General features: G+C 40.9%; 2 protein-coding genes across 8 annotated transcripts; one reads left to right on the top strand and one right to left on the bottom strand.

Moving 5' to 3' along the window:
• Positions 1–80: 80 nt before the first annotated feature.
• On the bottom strand, positions 81–5,492 carry ctbs (chitobiase, di-N-acetyl-). 2 transcript variants are annotated; one of them, XM_070960914.1, is made up of 7 exons: positions 5,276–5,492; positions 3,659–3,797; positions 3,178–3,386; positions 2,849–3,020; positions 2,650–2,747; positions 913–1,074; positions 81–588 (listed from the first exon to the last, which is right to left on the bottom strand). In XM_070960914.1, exons 1-7 carry the CDS (start codon positions 5,468–5,470, stop codon positions 400–402), a joined length of 1,164 nt encoding a protein of 387 aa, XP_070817015.1. In that variant the 5' UTR covers positions 5,471–5,492; the 3' UTR covers positions 81–399. The 2 variants fall into 2 exon arrangements, with proteins under 2 accessions (XP_070817015.1, XP_070817016.1); XM_070960915.1 differs by having other exon boundaries at positions 913–1,071.
• A 2,348-nt stretch (positions 5,493–7,840) lies between these two features.
• Positions 7,841–16,903, top strand: LOC139329709 (vitellogenin-2-like). Of its 6 annotated transcripts, none has more exons than XM_070960037.1 (34): positions 7,841–7,880; positions 8,099–8,119; positions 8,273–8,424; positions 8,558–8,809; positions 8,897–9,058; positions 9,146–9,294; positions 9,403–9,553; positions 9,647–9,804; positions 9,882–10,047; positions 10,139–10,264; positions 10,349–10,567; positions 10,667–10,884; positions 10,978–11,075; positions 11,162–11,286; positions 11,625–11,726; positions 11,868–11,987; positions 12,074–12,260; positions 12,342–12,435; positions 12,554–12,739; positions 12,827–12,977; positions 13,064–13,280; positions 13,371–13,852; positions 13,959–14,003; positions 14,091–14,159; positions 14,250–14,456; positions 14,553–14,695; positions 14,885–15,023; positions 15,136–15,268; positions 15,355–15,538; positions 15,659–15,753; positions 15,855–15,949; positions 16,066–16,231; positions 16,446–16,607; positions 16,706–16,903. In XM_070960037.1, exons 1-34 carry the CDS (start codon positions 7,841–7,843, stop codon positions 16,816–16,818), a joined length of 5,127 nt encoding a protein of 1,708 aa, XP_070816138.1. In that variant the 3' UTR covers positions 16,819–16,903. The 6 variants fall into 6 exon arrangements, with proteins under 6 accessions (XP_070816138.1, XP_070816140.1, XP_070816143.1 ...); XM_070960039.1 differs by having other exon boundaries at positions 12,827–12,926; positions 13,371–13,798; positions 16,706–16,818; XM_070960042.1 differs by having other exon boundaries at positions 12,827–12,969; positions 13,068–13,280; positions 13,371–13,664; positions 13,963–14,003; positions 16,706–16,818.
• Positions 16,904–21,259: the final 4,356 nt, after the last annotated feature.

Here is a 21,259-nt window from a genome sequence, read left to right as displayed (position 1 = left end):
TGTCTCAAATTTCTCAGGTGCTCTAAGCTAGTTTCTAAAGCTAAACCTAAAATGTTGAGGTGGTTATGTAACTCCAGTCATTTACAGATTCATCAGAAAAGTTTTATTTGCGAAAAATATGAAGTGCACAGATCTCAGTAAACTCAATCAGACATGCTGTTTGTGTAAGTCCCATTAGAAAGATTGGTTGTAGAATCACAGTTATTTGAGTTGGCCCAGAGGAATGTCTGACGACGTAGCTACATTCAAAGACAACAGCAGTAAAAGGCACAATAAACTCTGAAGTGCAAGTATGCATCCCTGAACTCAGAGGGAAGTCACACCCCATCATGGTTACAAAGAGATATATTGACTTAGCAACAGACAGTGGGCTCAGGGGTGATGTTAACCGTGTCCCAGCTAGCATCCTAAGAGTGCATTCCACATCATTGCGGTCTGCTGCCTGGCGACAGGTTCATCACTATAATCCAAGATGTTGCCATTCCACATGCCAATGCCCCTCAGACCTTTCGATCTCACATAGTCCGCCTTGGGACAAACACTCTGCGGGTCATCATACCAAACCTGATGAATCTGTCCTTTCTGGTCCTGTGGGGGGAAAAAGGTGCAGATGCTAGTGATAAAGCGAAGGCATTCAGCAGAAACGTTTTATTGCTGCTTCAAAGGGGCAATTTGTTTTGTCTGGGAAGTGACTCTGTGGTAATACGGGTGGACGCCGGCACTTAAGATAAACAGCTCTTGCCTGAAACTGCCTGGCTTATTGAGTCATCAGTGCATACAACAGTCAAGCTTGAACTTGGCGAAAAGACAAATAAACCATGAAATCGGTGCCCACTTAGCTCAGCAATAAAACATCTGATCGACACAGTTGTATGTTTTTAGGTAAATGAATAAAAAATAAAGAAAATGTACCTCGTAATTGAAGTAAGGAGCCTGCTGCTCGTTGTCCCAGAGCCTGCCAGACAAAGAGGTGTTGACCTGCGTCATGATCCACTTGTACGTCTTCTGTTTTCCAGCGGCATCGCTGCAGGGCGCGCCACGGAAAGGAACTTTGGCGATAAAACATATTCCCTCCTGAAAGTGAAAAAGACATTAAGGGATATCTGTGTTTACAGTATACTGCAACAATAACACAAGTGTAAATAAATAATAGCAGTAGCGTTCTGTGCCTTCAACAACATTTTAAGGGCGTTAATTTGTACATTACACTGTATTTTATACAAAAAGGCAACTTAAAGGGCTTTACATATTTGCATGAAAACCACAAGTTCACGATATATTAGTTTATTTTTTCTTAATGTCAACAAATTCCATAAAAGTACCAACACAATGCCTCAGTAAGTCTCCCAATACTTTCTTTCTCACGTCCCTGCTCAGGATGTAGCTCTCAGTCATTTGTTTCTATTGGAGCAATTCACAGGGCACTGTGCATTACATAAACAGTAAAAAATAGCGCATTTGTTGACTATTTTGGGCTGAAGATTAATACACATTTAGTGCTCCAGTGAGTATTTAGAGCAGCAGACAAAAATAAACTACAGTGGTCATGGTCATGACAAACCGTGTCACCAAGTGCAACAGTGCAATTTCAGAGGCCATCAGCTACTGTCTGAAGAAGATTTAGCCTCTTGGAGCAACCACAATATTTTGGGGCTTCCAGTAGAGCCAGCAGATGTTTGGATAACAGACAATGGGTGCCAGTCAGTGTTTATACTGTGACTGCTAGCTTGACTTTCAAACTCGACAACTCGACATTTCTGCTACTCTCTATAAACTGATATCTGCATATGAATGTAGATAAAACAAAAAGAAAGATAATAAAAAACCTAAACTGTCATTATATGACAGCTGATGCTTCGCGCCTCTTTTGCTCTCTACATGGACTGTTTACCTGCATGCAATCAAAGTCCGCTCAAATGTGAATGTAGTCTGAGTATTTCAGACGGAACAGAAACCAATATCAAAATCTTGTCCCCTGCCTTCAAGTTCATATGCTGATATCTATTTATAGAAATTAGGAAAAGTGTGGTTTACTGATCTATTTCTAATAACTTTAGGACAACAATGGATGTTTATGGTCAGGTTTTGGCTACACAGGTAGTACATGTTCATAGGATCAAATCATTGTTTGTTTTAGTCTCTTCATGGGATTTGTTGACAAGAACAACAAGACAAAGAGTTGACAGCCATGCAAGGGGCTCTGTGAGGCTGCACAGCAGTGCTTTGAGCAAAGACTTGACCTCAGCATGCCAACCACATCCATGACGCTAACATTTTCACAGGGAAGTTAATAAGACGCTGATGGGAATGTTTTTGGTTTTGCATGTATTTGGTCATAAGTCAAATTATTGGACAGTTAAAATTTTTGTCCAGAAGATGGTGCTAGATGAAAGCTTTATGGATCAGCATACATCCTCATACTGCATGAATGTGTTTCACTCTAAACCACAGCCTCATGGTGGTGCTAGAAGAAAACTGATTTATCTGATTTTCCTCTGAGGACCATGAATGTCTGCAACATTTCATTACAATCCATCCAACACTTAAAGATGTCGATACCATTGTTAAAAATACAAAATAATGTGTTCATTAAAAACACTCAACAACCAACGTTTCAACCGTGTAGCTTTTAAATAAACAATATCTTACCTGGGAAAGGTTGAGGCATGGGTAGTCATAGCCGTACCATGGCAATCCCATCACTAGCTTCTTTGGATCGATCTTCAGATTCAAATATTGCTCATAGGCTTAAAAGAGAGATAGCAGGCATTTCATTAGGTGGTGATGAGTAGTTCTGCATTAACAAGGTGGTTTATTTTCATTCATTGCTAACAACTGGACCACAAACCATTCAGTGTTTGAGCAAGTGGAGCATTTGCCATTGCAATACAGTCCCCCATGATCTGGCTCTGCTCATCATAGGACATCACAAACAGCAGGTCACAGGATTCAGCAATCGTAGCATAATCATAGCAGCGCTTGTCGATACATTTTGGTGACCAGGCAACGTCAAATGAGACCTAGAGATCAGGATGAGACAAGTATCACTGGGATGGATCTCTGAAATAGGACAGACAGGCTCTTTCATTTTCCTGTCTGGTTGATTCCTACTTAGGGTGATGGGGTTTGAGAAAATGAAATGGAGCCAACCCAATCTTGTCAGAACATTGTATTCACCTGTGAACCTGGGATCTCCCGGTGGAAGGCCTCCGTGGTCTCTTTGACAAGGTTTGTCAAAGCATCGTACTCTGGCGAGCCCTCCTCCACTGCTTGTTCAATGTCGATGTTGATCCCATCCATAAACTGACTCTTGGCCAAGTTGACTTTCTCTGTTATCCACGCTGTCCTGTTTTCTTGGTCCACAATGTAGGAGAGGGGAACATCCCCTTTTCCCACCAACAAGGAAATAGAGAAATGGACATAATTACAAGGAAAATGGGTGGATGAACTGTTGACAGATGGAGCATGAAGCAGTACCAAAGTTGAAAAAAATATGTCAGGAGCTGGCTTTCTATCTTCAAAACAATCTCTGTGAAATGAACAGTGGGAGCATTTATAACAACCATACCTACATGCAGGTGCTTTGTAAAACTACTTGACAATGGAAAAACTCAACCACATCAATTCATACTGCAGTGACAAGAGAAATTTACTCTACCTTTGAGTACAACTCGTGCTCCTTTGGAGTGAGCGTAACACATGAGTTCAGCATCGTATTTTCCAAACGTTGCCACCGTCGTCACCATGCTCCAGTTGTAGGACTTCCATGTCTTTCCACCCACGTCAAACACAAACACCTGAGAGAAACACACAGAGAAAAGAATTTCTTATAACAACAATGTGAAATGATCAAAATTACGAAGCAGTCCATGTTTAGATTTTATATTCAACAGCTGGTTAATACAATTATTATAGAATAAAAACTGGCAGTGACTCACCAGTCAATTGATTGATTAAGGAGTATCTAAATTGATGGCCATATTTACTGAAGACATGTAGATCAATCTGGATGCTACAAACTGACAAAGAAAAATGGCTGTTTGCATCTGAAGACATCTCTCCATAGTATAAGTTCAGTGCTGATTTTTATGAATGGTAAAAGCAAATATTTCATTTTACAGGTAGCCTTTATAAAGCCAGTTGTGACAGATGTTTTTCTCTACATTTTAGAGAATAAAATGTTGTACTCACTGATGGAAGGCTTAATCAAATTAGGCTGAATAAAAACAGATCTTTCTCTGACTTTCAGCAAAAGTACAGGTGTAACTAATACTTTCAACAATTTTAAGAATGTCAGTAAAAATGTCAGCGAGTGAGTGAAGTCCAAGAGACCAAATGTGCCTAAAAGGCGAACGGTCTCAAACATCACACCACCACAAACCAGACTGTGCGGATAAAGAGGAACAAAAGTCTCAATCTGAAACTTACAAGCAGGAGCTTCAGTACACACGTTGAGTAAAAATTACTGGCATTTATACAGTCAATACATTTCTAATTTTGTACAGTGCTAATGTATCTCCTTTTTCCAGTCACATCTATAGTCCTATGTCATGAAACGGTTATAGATTTTTTACAAGTTACATTTTTTTAATTTATCAACTAGTTCATTTATATGCAGGCTCTGATAAATTCAAAGTTTTGCAGGGTTAGGGTTAGATTCCGCTTACATGCTCGCTAACATCCTACAGACCTCCATAAGACCCAATTTTAATACATTTATGAACACTGTGTCAGAGCTTTGTAAGGTCATTTTCAGCACCCAGCAGAAACTTTCTTTCCCCATTTCCTTTAATTTATCCAAACAACAACACGGTCTGTTTTCTTATTCATCCTCTCTCTATCTTAAACTATTAGCACATACGATAGTACGGGAGATGCTAACACTTTGTTGGAAGTTTGGTGCATTAGCATGTAATGTAACATGCTTATCAAAGTACAAATACTGAATTCAACGGGTTTCAATGTCAGTAATTTATTTCTGTATTTGTCACCGATCAAGCGTAGCCTCGTACATCAGCAACCTCTCGGCTGCCACGCAGTAGTTTGTCCTCATGACCAGCTTTCACTGGTTTACACTGACAATCAACAACGTACTACACTAAATCACTATCAATTTGCAGTAGCTCTAAAAAAAAGCGTCAAGGCAGGTGAACAGTGTCTTTAAATACTAGCTACATCCTCAGTAATGTGTTGAGGAGGCTGCTATGTGCTGCGGGTGGAGGTTCAGACGGTTGGTGGTGTTTTTAACAAGCTAACGTTTGCTAACGTTAACTACCTCAAAGTCTGCCTCCTCGCGGATCTGCTGACAGAGCTCCGGCCTCTCACACGGACACACGGTAGCCCCGCAGACCAGGACTGTCGACGACAACAACAGAAGAAACCAGGACATTTTTAAAAACAGTGGGGGCAGGAACTTTAGACCGGGCAAAGTCGGTGCAACCGGTAAATCTCTGAGCCACTCTGTGCGCATCTCTTCTGTACGGAGGCTGACATGGCACAAACTTCATCCGGTTAGCGTAACACGAGATTTAGGAATAAGAAAAAATACCAAAACGTTGTTATTAAATGAAAATAACACTTTAATTCTGATTAATATATGTATGACATAATCAAATTTGGAGATACGTGGTATTCATTGGACAGGGAGGGTATGAAAAATTGCTAAGTAACTAAAGCTGTCAGACAAACGTAGTGGAGTTAATATAAGCTAGATAAGATAACACTTTAAGATCCCATAGGGGAAATGTGGGTGTTAGTATAAAATATAAAAACACATGTACATATAAAGGAATGAAATACAAATTAGAAATATACAAAAAAATATACATTCTATACAGTGTTTGAAGTGCCTCCTCTGTGCCTCTGAGATGTGGTGGAGTAGAAGTATAGAGTTGTATGAAATGGGAATACTCGAGTAAAGTACCTCAAATTTGTACTTAAGTACAGTACTTGAATAAATGTACTTAGTTACATCCAACCACAGTACCAGTGTCAGTCAGTATAGGGTTCAGATGATTCATTCAGCGATGCATGAACAGGAACAAGTGAAGAGAGCGTTTCATTCACTTTTAGACCCTAGTTTTGCAGACACATTACTGCAGTTTTTAAGCTCTTTGATTACACATGCATGACACATTTTACTTTCCATGCTTAAACTTATCTCTTCCATGCTCTACTGAAGTGAAGAGAAAAGCTCTAGTATTTCTGTAGGAATGCTAGTGAATACATTTTTTTCCAAGTTGGTGTTTCTGTAAAGGCTCAGAAAAAACAGGTTTGAACTGTTCAGCACAGGTCATGAAACCAGGCCAGAAAATAAAAAAAGTCAAGTTTACTCAAGGTCAAAACCAGGCATGCAGGGGTGATGAGGCAAGGTGTCCAACGGGCAAGCAAAGGGTAATAACAAGCAAAATAAATAAATAAATAAAAAGGCAGAAGTGCACTATATGATCTGGTGTGGAATGAATAGAACAGGGCCAGTATCTACTATATGCTGCTGGACTGGTGGGGAAGTGGGAACAGGTGGAAGTCGCAGGATCTGAAACGACAGGAGAGTCAGTACATGGCAAGTGAAAAAAGCATGCAAGGAAAATGCGAGAGTAAAAACTGGCTGACATTGAGACAGATTTTCAAGTTAAGGTCTCAATCATTTCCTGAAAATGTTAATTTCCTCCATGCATTTCATTGCTTTTCATTCCCCGTACTGACATCTGTCTTGTAACTGTATGCATATTTCCAACAAACTAAATACCTACGACACTTTTATTGGGAGATTAACAAACAAATCAGACAAAAATGATTTAACATCAGAAAATGATATTTTTATGTATACTATATATACTATATTAGATTAAATAAAGCATGTTTTGAGTCCTATACACATGCTTGGATTATAGCTTGTAATACTGTTAAAATGGAGTGGACACAACACGTACAAAGGCAAAACTGTTACGGCCTTGTTGCAGAGATGAAATGGTTTTTAAAAACAGCAACAATCAGTTTATCCATGTAAAAGTTAAATGCAGTTTAAATAATTGAACTATTCCTCATTTCACCTTCTCATCCAAGTAATATACAGTATTTTTTTTTTTTTTTAACCAAAAAGGCATCATCTTCATTGTATAAATTTTGATTTGATTTACTTGCAACTTTATTTTCAATGTGATGATTTTGAAACACTGTGACTACGAAAGTTAAGTAACCAATATGTTGGATTGTTGCCTTGGAGAGTCAACAGTTCCTGGATCAGCGTGACACAATTGCAGATCATGACACAGTGACATTTTATTGAGAGACTGGAGTGTCCATGTGTCTATGCAACTGACAACATTCTATTATAACATTTCAATAAAGTTTTATTTCACTATAATGTTCTTTGAGTATATTAATTAATTTATTTAAGAGTAAGAGTCACTGGATGCATGTGTTTAATATGGCCATTTATTGAATAATAAGACTTGCAAAACACATTTTTTGAAACTGCTGTTTAGTGAAATGTATGTTAAATAATGAAATATTTAAAGGTATATATTTTAACTGTGTAATACTGTAAAATGGTACTTAATAGCATTAAATTTCATCTGTCTTTCTGATAGGAGAGAAAACATCTATGAATCTGTGACATTGGGCTGTTTGTGCCAAATCAAGCCAAGAGTCAGGTTAACATAACTTGTTGCATCTGTGCATTTTAATCTGTTTGCCTAATCTACATGGTCAGGACATGGTATCATCAATGACAATGACAGTTGATAATTAGTTAATGATACATTTCAATGGGCACACAGTCAGCAAAAACTGGCTTTAAAAAGAAGCCTCTGGTTGCAGTCAGTCACATTCACCAGCCATGAGGGTGCTTGTGCTAGCTCTTGCTGTGGCTCTTGCAGGTGAGTATGGCTTTATGCATTTACAACTAAATCAGTTTGGATCTAACTGAGGAATAAACTTCATTTTCTGAAATTTTGCTTTTTGTAGAGTGAGATACTTGCATGGTCATATAGAAGAGCACAAGGAAGCAATTCTACACTGATATTGTGGGGTTTTTTTTAGAACAGAAAAACCGAACACATGAGCACAAGAATAACATTTTATTTCTACATTGCAGCCGGTTTCCAGGTCAACTTCGGTAAGTTGTCATTGATCTAATTCAACAGTTAAAAAACTCTTTAAAACTTGCATGTAAATAGAAGATCGAAGAAGATGTTTCTGTTTCAAAGTTTCCAAATTTTATTGAAATGTAAATGAATTCACTAGTTTGTTTTCTTATCTATGATTGCAGCCCCAGACTTTGCTGCCGGAAAGACCTATGTGTACAAATATGAAGCATTTCTTTTGGGCGGCCTGCCTGAGGAGGGTCTGGCACGGGCCGGAGTGAAAGTCCGTAGCAAAGTTTTTATCAGTGCAACAGCTGCCGGCACCTTCATGCTGAGGGTAAAGACCTTAAAATGGTTTAATACAATTCATTTATGATTAAGAACAAGTGAACAAGACAAATGATTTTTCCATGTGGCTTCCAAACAATGAAGTGTTCACAGTTCATTCAAGCTGTCACTTTTCCTCACAGCTTGCAGACCCTGAAATCTTTGAGTACAGCGGCATCTGGCCCAAAGATGCTTTCATCCCGGCCACCAAGCTCACCTCAGCTCTGGCTGCCCAGCTCTTGACACCTATCAAGTTTGAGTATGCCAACGGTGTTGTCGGCAAAGTGTTTGCACCTGCTGGCGTCTCTGCAACTGTGCTGAATATCTACAGGGGAATCCTCAACATATTCCAGCTGAACATCAAGAAGACTCAGAATGTCTATGAACTGCAAGAGGTACAAATAACTCATTTACACAGAGTTCACCAACAAAACGCTGCAATACTTAAACTGACAAACTGTATTTTGATTTTTGTGAACTAGCCTGGTGCTCAGGGTGTGTGCAAGACCCACTATGTCATCACTGAGGATGCAAAGGCTGACCGCATCATGCTGGCCAAGACCAAGGACCTGAACCACTGCCAGGAGAGAATCATCAAGGACATTGGCTTGGCTTACACTGGGAGATGTGCTGAGTGTGAAGCTGTAAGTGCAATGTCCTTCTCACTTCACACTCTCTGATACAGCACACTCCTGAACAGTGTAATGATACTGTGGGTCTTATCAATTCAGAGAGGAAAGACCATGAAGGGAACCGCTGCTTTCAACTACGTCATGAAGCCAGCAGCCGCAGGTGCTCTGATCTTGGAGGCAACTAGTACAGAGCTCATCCAGTTCTCACCTTTCAACATCTTGAACGGCGCTGCCCAGATGGAGGCTAAGTATGTGGTTTAAATTGTAAGGAAGAGTGCAATAACACTGTTTTAAGCATGATTCTCAGCACAATGTGTCACAATGTAGACTGATGTAGCAATTATGTATATTCACAGGCAAGTCCTGACCTTCCTGGAGATCGCAAAGAGCCCAGTCGAGCCCATCAGAGCTGAATATCTTCACCGTGGATCCCTGCAGTACGAATTTGGCAGTGAGCTTCTCCAGACACCCATCCAGCTTCTGAGAATCAGCAATGCCGAGGCCCAGGTACTTCAGGAAATATTGCCTCTCAATCAGATTTCTGTTGAATTCATCCTGTAGCAACAGAATTAATATGGGAAATATTTTGTTTCCTCTCAGATTGTTGAGATTCTGAACCACCTGGTGGCCTTCAATGTGGCCAAGGTCCATGAAGATGCCCCCCTGAAGTTCATTGAGCTCATCCAGCTGCTGCGTGTGGCCAGATTTGAGAGTATTGAGGCCCTCTGGACTCAGTTCAAAGCTAGACCAAGTTACAGGTAACCGCAACTTTCATTCACAGAAGAGCCCTGAAACACTGTGCTGTGGATAATATAATAATATTTCTCTTTCCCAGACACTGGATGCTGAATGCTGTCCCTGCCATTGGTACTCATGCTGCTGTGAGGTTCCTCAAGGAGAAGTTCCTCGCTGGTGATCTGACTGTCGCTGAAGCTGCTCAAGCCCTGCTGGCATCTGTGCACATGGTGACAGCTGACCAGGAAGCCATCAAGCTTGTTGAGGCAAGTCAACCCTGAAAGTTCTCTTGAATATTTCTGTAATGTGACAACTGGGCCACACAATCACTTCTCTATTCTATCTACCACTCCTCAGGGCCTGGCTATGAACCACAAGGTCCAAGGAAACCCAGTTCTGCGTGAGATTGCTATGCTGGGCTGGGGCACTCTGGTTGCAAAATACTGTGCAGAGTACCCAGCATGCCCAGCTGAGTTTGTTAGGGTACGTATTGCTTGCATGTGTGTTTTATATGAATGAAATTCAGTTGACATCTGTGACATGAATGTTTTTCTGCTCCTCCCTCAGCCAATCCATGAACTTGCTGTCCAGGCTCTGGCCAGAGGTGAAGTTGATGAGCTCATCGTTGCTCTCAAAGTTCTGGGTAATGCTGGACATCCCGCCAGCCTTAAGCCAATCATGAAGCTCCTGCCTGGCTTCGGCAGTGCCGCTGCTAGCTTGCCTCACAGAGTTCACATTGAGGCTGCTCTGGCCCTGAGGAACATTGCTAAGAGGGAACCCAAGATGGTGAGACTGCACCTTCCAATTCCTTCCTAAGAGCAAATACACTCAAGACCTTTTTTATTATGTGCATTTGTACTAATAACATTCATCTTTGTAAATTAGATCCAGGAGATAGCTGTGCAACTGTTCATGGACAAGGCTCTCCACGCAGAGCTCCGTATGGTTGCTGCTCTTGTGCTGTTTGAGACCAAGCTGCCCATGGGTCTGGTGACTGCTATTGCCGATGCCCTCTTGAAAGAAACAAATCTGCAGGTCTCAAGCTTTGTCTACTCTTACATGAAGGCCATGACCAAGAACACTGCCCCTGACTTTGCCTCTGTGTAAGGACTTACAAATTATTTCCATTTGTAGTGTTTTGCTATTTAAGCCTGTCACCACCTAGAATCACATGTATTTTAATGATCTGCTTTCAGTGCTGCTGCCTGCAACGTTGCTGTGAAGATCCTCAGCCCCAAATTCGACAGGCTGAGCTACCGCTTCAGCAGAGCTCTCTATTTTGATGCCTACTACAGTAAGAGCATAACAACATAATAATTTGTCATCAGAGATTACAGATTAAAACATGTGGTTTGACGGTTCTCGTATTTTGCCCTGCAGACCCCTGGATGATGGGTGCTGCTGCCAGTGCCTTCTACATCAATGATGCAGCAACTCTTTTCCCAAAAGCCGTTGTGGCTAAAGCTCGCACTTACCTGGCAGGAGCTTACGCTGATGTTCTTGAGGTATGAATATCATGTCTGACTTAGCCAGTTAACACGATGAATTGGTCTTTTATTTCTGGCATGTGTCAAATTGTAACAGGAAAAGAAGGAAATGTAGCCTTTTAAATTAATGTCCACATCTCAGGCTGTTTACCAAGTCCCAGATTCCTGAAGTTATCTTAATATTAGGTAGAATTTCTGATTTTTCCATCTGTTGTAATTTGTTGTGCATACCTTAGATTAAAGCCATTTTTCGTTAACAAGCTTAGTTGATGTGACTATTTGCACCTTGCATGTTATATTTTATAGAAGCGACTTAAAAAACACTTACCCATCAAATAATATTTCTCTCTTTTCAGTTAGGAGTGAGAACTGAGGGAATCCAAGAGGCCCTTCTGAAAATCCACGAGCTTCCTGAGAATACTGACAGGATCACCAAGATGAAGCAAGTCATAAAGGCTGTAAGTTAAAGGGATCATTAATATGAATCAATTATTTTGAAAAATCAATGAATTTTCTGAGAGTATGTTAATGTAGGAATTATATAATCAAATCACATTTTGTTTACAGAAGTTTAACTTACTGTTTTCCTCCTCATGCAGCTTTCTGAGTGGAGGGCTCATCCTTCCAGCCAGCCCCTGGCCTCTGTATATGTCAAATTCTTCGGACAGGAAATCGCCTTTGCAAACATTGACAAAGCCATAGTTGATCAGGTTATTGAGGTACAGCATTTTCTACTGTGTGTAAAGCAATCATTTTATTATGAACTAAACATTTGATGTCTAATTGGCAAATTTTATCTTTACAGCTTGCCAGTGGACCAGCAGTTCACACTTATGGCAGGATGGTTTTGGATGCTCTGCTGTCTGGTCTGGCATTCCATTATGCTAAACCAATGCTGGTTGCTGAGGTTCGTCGCATCCTTCCCACTGCTGTCGGTCTGCCTATGGAGCTCAGTTTCTACACTGCTGGAGTGGCTGCTGCATCTGTTGAATGTAAGTTCCACTGGTGTAACTGAACTGTTTCCAATTTGACAGACATGTGTACTAATACTGAAAATGCCTTGTTTTTCATAGTCCAAGCCACTGTGTCACCACCTCTGCCTGAGAACTATCATGCTGCCCAGCTTCTGAAGTCTGATATCAGCCTGAGGGCTGCTATTTCTCCAAGGTAGTGCAGTTGCAGCTTACTTGAAAACTGATTAAGCTTCTTCTCATCAATTTAATTCTTAAAAACAAATGTATTCAGGGAGATCACCCTAAAAATTCATATTTTCTGTCCCCTGCAGTGTTTCCATGTATACCTATGCAGTTATGGGAGTGAATACTGCTTTCATCCAGGCTGCCCTGGTGTCAAGAGCCAGAGTTTACACAATTGTTCCTGCAAGCGTGGAAGCAAGAATTGACATGGTGAAGGGCAACTTCAAGCTTCAGTTCCTGCCAGTTCAGGGCATCGATAAGATTGCATCTGCAATGTATGTACTCTTTGTCGCCAAGTAACATGTTATCACCCAGTTGTAAAAATGGTGTTGTCTTAAGACAAATTCTCTTTTCTCCAACAGTGTGGAGACCTTCGCTGTTGCAAGGAATGTGGAAGATCTTGCAGCTGCCAAAATCACACCAATGATTCCAAATGAAGCTGCAGCTCAGCTGTCAAGGGAGGTTTTCTCTTCAAAGATTTCCAGGATGGCATCCACTCTGGCTGGTGCTATGGTGTGTTTGATTCACTGACTATCTGTTCCAATACAAACATTTACTTTGTTCCAAATTAACATGGTGGCCTCTGTTGTGTTTTACAGTCAGCATCTTCTGAAATCATTCCTGTTGACCTGCCAAGAAAAATTATCAATAAAATTAAATTGCCCAAGGCCTTCGAGAAGAAAATGTGTGCAGCATTTGAAACCTTTGGAATCAAGGCATGCACTGAGATTGAATCTCGCAACGCCGCCTTCATCAGAGACTGCCCACTCTATGCCATGATTGGAAAACATGCTGTCTTTGTTGAGGTTGCTCCAGGTAGGTGAAATAATGACATTAAATTGCTGATAGAAGTAATTTTTTAGAAGTTGTTGAAAAGCAATGTGTCAATTATTTATTTGTTTCCAGCTGCTGGACCAGCCATCGAGAGGATTGAAATTGAGATTCAGGTAGGAGAGAAAGCAGTTGAAAAGATCATCAAAGTGATTAACCTGAGCGAGGAAGAGGAAATCCTTGAGGACAGGAACGTGCTGATGAAACTCAAGAAAATCCTGGTTCCTGGACTGAACAACAGAACAGCTTCCTCCAGCTCCAGCAGCTCTCGTTCTCTCAGCTCTCGCTCCAGCAGCTCTCAATCTCTCAGCTCTCGCTCCAGCAGCTACCGTTCCTCCTCCTCTGCATCCTCCCTCAGCTCCTCCTCTCGTCGCAAGAGCCAGATGGTCGATGTTGTTGCCCCCATCAGCAAGACATCAAAGGGGCTGAGCAGCTCCTCCAGCAGCAGATCAAGCCTTCGCTCAATGAGCTCCTCCAGCAGTGCTTCAAGCAGCCGCTCATCTGTCCAATCCAGCACCTCATCTTCCAGCTCCTCCTTATACAGCTCCCTGTCCAAGGTGAGACATCTTCACCTCTGAATATGTAAAAAAAAAAAAAGAAAAAAAAAAAGGTAGAATCCAAAAAATATATGCTGGAATTAATCTACTTATTTTTCTGTTACAGCAAGAACTGTTAAAGAGAAAGTTTACTAAAAACCACATCCACCAGGTATTTAACATGAGATTGTTTTGTAAAGAGCATGAGACAGCCACATCATGTACTCTGTTTGAGGAATTATGGTTTCTTTGTTTGCAGCATGCCCTCTCCACAGCTCACGCCAACAGCAAGAGCAGTGCTTACAGCTTTGAAGCCATCTACAGTAAGGTAAATCATCAGACCAAGCCATTACAATCTCTTGTATTCAGTGGAAAAAAATTTTTTTCATTAACATCAATGTCTTGTTTGCACTTTAAGGCCAAGTACCTCGCTAATGCCGTCAATCCTGCTGTCACTATTCTTATCCGTGCTGTGAGAGCCGACCACAAGGTTCAGGGATACCAGATTGCAGCTTACGTTGACAGATCTGCTGCCAGAGTGCAGGTCATTTTTGCCAACCTGGCTGAGAGCGACCACTGGAGAATCTGCGCAGATGGTATAATGCTGAGTAGCCACAAGTGGATGGTAAAAACTTTGATTTGGTGACATGAACTGAGTTGGCAGCAGTTGTTAGGAATTTGTGTGATGCTTGAGATTTTAACCATTTCAAATTTCTCTTAGGCCAAGGTTGCCTGGGGCATTGAGTGCAAACAATACCAGACTGAAATCACAGCTGAGACCGGTCTTATGGGTCAAGAGCCTGCAGTCCGCCTGAAGGTGTCCTGGGACAAACTTCCAAAGAGCATGAAGAAATATGCAAAGCAGTAAATACCGAATTAAAACATTTTCTTCTGATTTATACTCTCTGCAACTAACTTAACTGAAAGTTGCACCATTTTCAATAATAGACTTTGTCAGGCATCCCGGATATAAATATGTATGGAAATTCATTACTTTCTTTTACATGATTTCATTTTCCAACACACCTAACCTTAATCTTTATGTCTCCCTAGACTGTCCGAGTACATTTCCCGCATTGCTTCGGAAGCTGGAGTAGGCCAAGCAAAGGTCAAGAACATCCGTAATCAGATCAAACTGAGTGTGGCTGTTGCTTCTGAGACAAGCCTGAATGTTGTGCTGAAGACACCAAAGGTGCAGTTTTATTGCCCATTATTGACACGCAGAAAATGTCTGATTCACACTTGTCACCCTTAATATATGTGTATATATATGTATTCATAACCATTTTGATTTGATATTGCAGAGGACCATTTACAAACTTGGTTTGAGTCTCCCTGTTTCTCTGCCATTCGGAGACACTGCTGCTGAACTGGAACCCTTGAACCAGAGCAGCTGGCCTGAAAAGATCGCTTACATGTTCACGAAGGCTCATGCGGGTGGGAATATTTAAAGAAACACGTGTTACTGTCAGGCTGACCAGTAAATGGCTAACTTACCGATTAATCTTTTCTGTCTACTCCAGCTGAGTGTGCCATGATCAAAGACACAGTGACCACATTCAACAACAGGAAATACAAGAATGAAATGCCCCATTCTTGCTACCAGGTTTTGGCTCAGGATTGCACCCCAGAACTCAAATTCATAGTTCTGCTGAAGAGGGACCAAACACAGGAACAGAACCAGATCAATGTGAAGATTGCAAACATGTAAAAATCCATTAGTATTTATATCTAAATTGTGAGAATTTTCCCAACAAATAGACAAAAATCAGGATCTAGAATCCAGAAACTGACTATAATACATGTATTTCAATTATTTTTCAACAGTGATGTTGACATGTATCCAAAGGACAGTGCTATCATGGTGAAGGTTAATGGAGTAGAAATCCCCATCACCAACCTGCCGTATCAGCATCCCACAGGTTCTTAGATTTATTAATTCAAGTTTAACTGTCATGCTAAGAGTATTCAATTTATTGAAAGTTCAAAATCTCATATTTGCATGTATGTGAACTCATTTTAGGCAAAATTCAGATCAGACAGCGAGGTGAGGGCATTGCTCTCCATGCGCCCAGCCATGGTCTTCAAGAAGTCTACTTTGATCTGAACGCACTGAAGGTGAGAAAAGAAGTCTGACTTCATAATTTGGATTTACATTTAATTTTGACTTTGATTCAAATTTTTTATTCATTTCCATAATGATGATGCAAATGTTTTGTTTTTTTTCCTTTCAGGTTAAAGTTGTGGACTGGATGAAGGGACAGACTTGTGGACTTTGTGGAAAGGCTGATGGTGAAATCAGACAGGAGTACCGCACACCCAACACACGCCTGTCCAAGAACGCAGTCAGCTACACTCATTCCTGGGTTCTGCCTGGAAAGAGCTGTCGTGATGCCTCTGGTACTTGCATACAGCATCAGCATCTTACTTACAGCATCAGCATCATTTTTACTCAAAATGACAAAATGCAGCATGAAAAGCATTAAATTCTAATAACAAACCCACAACAAAACAGTATTATTACAGTAAAATTATTTTGGTTTCAGCTGTGGACTGCTGCCGGCAAACATACGTATATTTACAATGCTTACCTTCCATTTTCAACCTTTTCCAGAGTGTTACATGCAGCTTGAATCTGTGAAGTTGGAGAAGCAGGTGACCCTCCATGGCCAGGACTCCAGATGCTACTCTGTTGAGCCAGTTCTGCGCTGCCTGCCTGGTTGCATGCCAGTGAGGACCACCACAGCCACTGTTGGCTACCACTGCCTGCCTGCTGGTGAGTCTGCAAGAAATCTTTTTGTTCACAAAACTGAATCATAGAACCTCTGTCTTGTTGTTCAGTGCCTAACTGCTTTGCTCTCTCCATGTTTTCAGATTCTAACCTGAACCTCTCTCAGGGTCTGAGCAGCATCTATGAGAAGAGCATTGACCTGCAAGAAACAGCAGAGGCACATCTGGCCTGTCGCTGCACTGCTCAGTGTGCTTAACCTCATTGTTTTATTCTTTGTTTCATGCAAGTACTATGAATTACTTTGTTTGAACTGTAAATTTAAATAAATTACAGAAGCATTTGAACCATGTTGCCTGAAATTCTTCTACAAATGCAGCTCCTAAATATCAACAAAACAAACTGAAGGGTCATTTAAACTAAGAGGTCAATCTTCCTTTGTGCTCATTACCGCACATGTTGAAATGAAACACGAGTAAATAGAAAATATTTAAAACAACGGGCAAAAGCCCTTCTCTGCCAAAAAATAGAAAAAGAAAGCTCATCAACGCTACATCCCAATTTTCACCTTTTAGCAACCCCAAATCTCACACACACACACACACACACACACACACACACACACACACACACACACACACACACACACACACACACACACACACACACACACACACACACACTCTTCCTCAGAGTCATTGAATGAAAGCACCTCTTCAGTGACAAACATCTTTGTCTTAAGTTCCATGAAAGTATTTCAGGATTAGTTCACAACAAACAGAACCCTGAAGATCCAGGAAAAACACCAACACTGTGGGTGATGAAAGAAAGAAGAACAAACACAACAACATTGTCATTCCACATGTGTCTGGAGTATCTGAGGATCGCAACCCTATGTTTTTCAAACCCAGCAACACACTCAGACAGAAACTGTTCCACCCGAAAGACCCAAACACAGCAAAGCAGTCTAGTGCATGCAGTCCAGTGCAGTGAGGAACGCACAGACTTCTATATCGGGGAATTTTAACAATCACTAACAGAACGCATGGAGGGCCAACTCATCACCTACAGCTGGAAGATCAGGACTACTCATTCACAGACAACAAGGTACATATTTTGGAAAGGGAGGGCAGATGGTGGAGGAAAGGAAGCTTTTTATATAAAAATATGAGAGAAACCATCCCTCAGAGGACACCTACGGCGTCACCTATCCTCCACCTAAAATACTGCCCTTTCATTCCTCCCTAGAAGATTTAACAACACACTTGGCCTCAGGTGACGGCTGCCGTTACACAGTCAGGAACGACCTCAGTGGTACCAATGACTTTGATAACAACTCCACAGAGGCTAAATACCTGGGACTCCACACCAGTCAGTAACTGAAGAAGCCCCTTGGCGAAACATTTTCAAGTTTCTACAGTCAGATGCCCCTGATTCAACCCTCCTTGAATAACCTGGATGACTAAGAATCATCATTATCAATTTGATTTGTGTGTCCCAGGACAGGAGGGATCTGCAGTGATTAAAACCATGCGGAACATCATTGGTACTCATCTAGTGAGTATCAGTGATATTGGTGAGGTGAGATGCCAGTGAAAAGCCAAAAGGATACGAAAAGACAATATCCACAACCTGTTCACCCTGCTGCCGACTGATAGACGATACAGAAGTGTCCACTGCTGTAACACCAGACTATAGGACATTTCATTGTTGTTTTGTGTTGTGTCTTTGCAATCTGCTGTTACTCGCTGTGCCTCTAATTCTCCTCTTCATGACTGAATGTTATAATAAAGCTGTAACATTTTATTTTAAGCCCCTCTGTGTCATGAACTCCCACAGAACAGGCGACACAATTGCACCACACAGATTAAGTTCAGGCAAAAAGGCAGGTTTATTACCTGGATTCGGTACACAGGTGATCTATCTGACAAGCAGAGGTATCCAGAGATGAGAGGCAAAAGGCAAGGTTGAAGGCAAAAAAACGAGGTTGTACACAAAACATACTATGATGTGAATATCAGAATGCTGGGATGAGGACCGTGAAGTACAACAAACCGGCAAAGAGACACACAGGGTAAAATACAAGAGGTAATGAGGGGAGGTGGGAAACAGGTGCAGAGAACAATCAGGGAGCAGGTGTGACGAGACAGGGGAAGGGCATGCAGGAGGTAAACCTAAAAAAGAGACACCCGCTTAGTAATTAAAAAAAAAAAACTGGCTTGTGAGTGCAGGTTTGACGTGACTGACATGAAACGTAGGGTGAACACCCATGGACCTGGGAAGACACAAACAGACACAGACAGGGTTAATTACCTGGGTTATGGGAAAGGGACTGATGAACCTGGGGGAGAGCTTGCGAGACTTCACCCGGAGAGGTAGATTTTTGGTCGAAAGCCAGATCTTTTGACCCGTGGAGTAAGCAGGAGCTTACAACCTCTTTTTGTCTGCCGCAGCCTTATAGGCGGCGGACTGCCATAGGAGGTGCTGGCGAGCTCGCTCCCAGGTCCTCTTGCAGCGGCGAACCAAGGACAGGGCGGATGGGACAGAGCTCACATGGTCTGAGGAGGGGAAAATAGAGAGTGGGTAACCACGGATGACATGAAAAGGAGAAAAACCAGATGATGCAGAGGGTAGAGAGTTATGGGGAGTTCAAGCCAGACCAGTTGTGATGACCAGGTGTCAGGATGTCTTGATGCAGTGATGCGTAGACCCTTCTCCAGTTCCTGGTTGAAATGTTCGGTTTGACCATTAGATTGAGGGTAATAACCTGATGACAGACTGTCCATGGCCCCCAGCAGACCACAGAACTCCTTCCAGAACCTGGAGGTGAATTGCGGGCCTCGGTCAGAGACCACATCCTCAGGGAAACCATGAATCCTAAAAACATGACTGATCAGGGCTTTGGCCGTCTCCTTGGCTGAATTAAGCTTGGGAAGCGGGATGAAATGAGCCATCTTAGAGAGTCTATCAACAACCATCAGCACCACCGTGTTTCCACTAGAGGGGGGACGACCCATGTCGAAATCTAGGGAAATGTGTGACCATGGGCATTTGGGAACAGAGAGAGGTTGGAGCTCCCCTTGTGGTCTCTGATGGGACACCTTGAACATGGCGTAGACAGTACAAGCATTAACATAATCTGTAATATCATCTTTCATCTTGGGCCACCAAAAACGCTGCTGTACCACTGACAGTCTTAAGGATCCCTGGTATCCTGATATGGTATCCTGGTATCCTAATGGCACAGCAATGGAGCTATAGTTGCGGATAAATTTGCGGTAAGAATTAGCAAAATAATACAGAAACTTGACAGATATGACACTCTGTTAATGTAAGTAGTATATAAATGTTGGATAATAAAAGCGGTTTGTAACATATCATAATGTAGATATAGGAAGATATAAGGGTGCTTTAAGTGTTTGTTAATGTACAGTATTTGTCAACAATTAGAACTCCACCTATGAAGACATATTTGATATTATAACTGAATTTTATTATATATATTTGCTATATGATTTACTATCTGGTTATACACCAGCCTCCAGTTATGGGTGCCCACAGAAAAAGTTGATAAACACATTAATACAAAAGTATAATGTGTCAATAAACCATTTATTAAATTCTTATGAATGTGGTCTTAATAATGGACTGTATTGACCAGTTTTATAAATAATGTCATTTCATCTGTTCATCAAAAACTGTACATTGTCAAAATTTGTATGTGAAAGAGTTTGTATCTACAGCAGATATTGTGTGTGTTGATATTGTCTTGCACATCATGTAAAAGAGGTGCACATATGTGAATATGTTTTGTACAGACATTATTATTTCATTAAAAAAATAAATAATAAATACATAAATAAATTATATATATATATACACACACACACACACACACACACACACACATATATATACATATATATATACACACACACACACACACACACACACACACACACACACACATACATATATATATATATATACATATATACACACACACACACACACACACACACACACACACACACACACATATATATATATACGCACACACACACACACACACACACACACACACACACACACACACACATACATACACACATACATACATACACATACATACATACATACATACATACATACATACATATATATACACATACACACACACACACACACACACACACACACACACATACATACATACATACACACATACATACATACATACATACATACATACATACATACATACATATACATATACATATACATATATGTGTGTGTGTGTGTGTGTGTGTGTGTGTGTGTGTGTATGAGATATGTATGTGTGAGATATGAAATATTATAAATTTATTATAGATTAAGAAAATTGTCATAGAGCTATAGAAACAAATCCACAGCAACGGTGCCATAGACAACACTAGGTGTTAAATGATTAATTTACTTTACATATGTGTATGTAAATGTATTCTTAGTATGATATTTGCATCACACGTTGCTGTTGCAAAGGTTAGCCAGCATTTTTCAATACCAGTGCTAAAGCTGATCAATAAAAGATATTTGTTAATAATTGATATTCTGTATTGTTTAGTTTGCTAATGATAAACAGCTTGACACTCTCATTTCATTGTACCATTAAAACGAAGAACATGGACTACAGAGTTTTACTGAAACATGTCAATATGCTG

The sequence above is a fragment of the Chaetodon trifascialis genome, chromosome 4 (assembly GCF_039877785.1).
Source record: "Chaetodon trifascialis isolate fChaTrf1 chromosome 4, fChaTrf1.hap1, whole genome shotgun sequence".
NCBI lineage: Eukaryota > Metazoa > Chordata > Actinopteri > Chaetodontiformes > Chaetodontidae > Chaetodon > Chaetodon trifascialis.
Note: the sequence above shows the minus strand (reverse complement) of the source record. Positions and strands in the feature narration are given on the sequence as shown.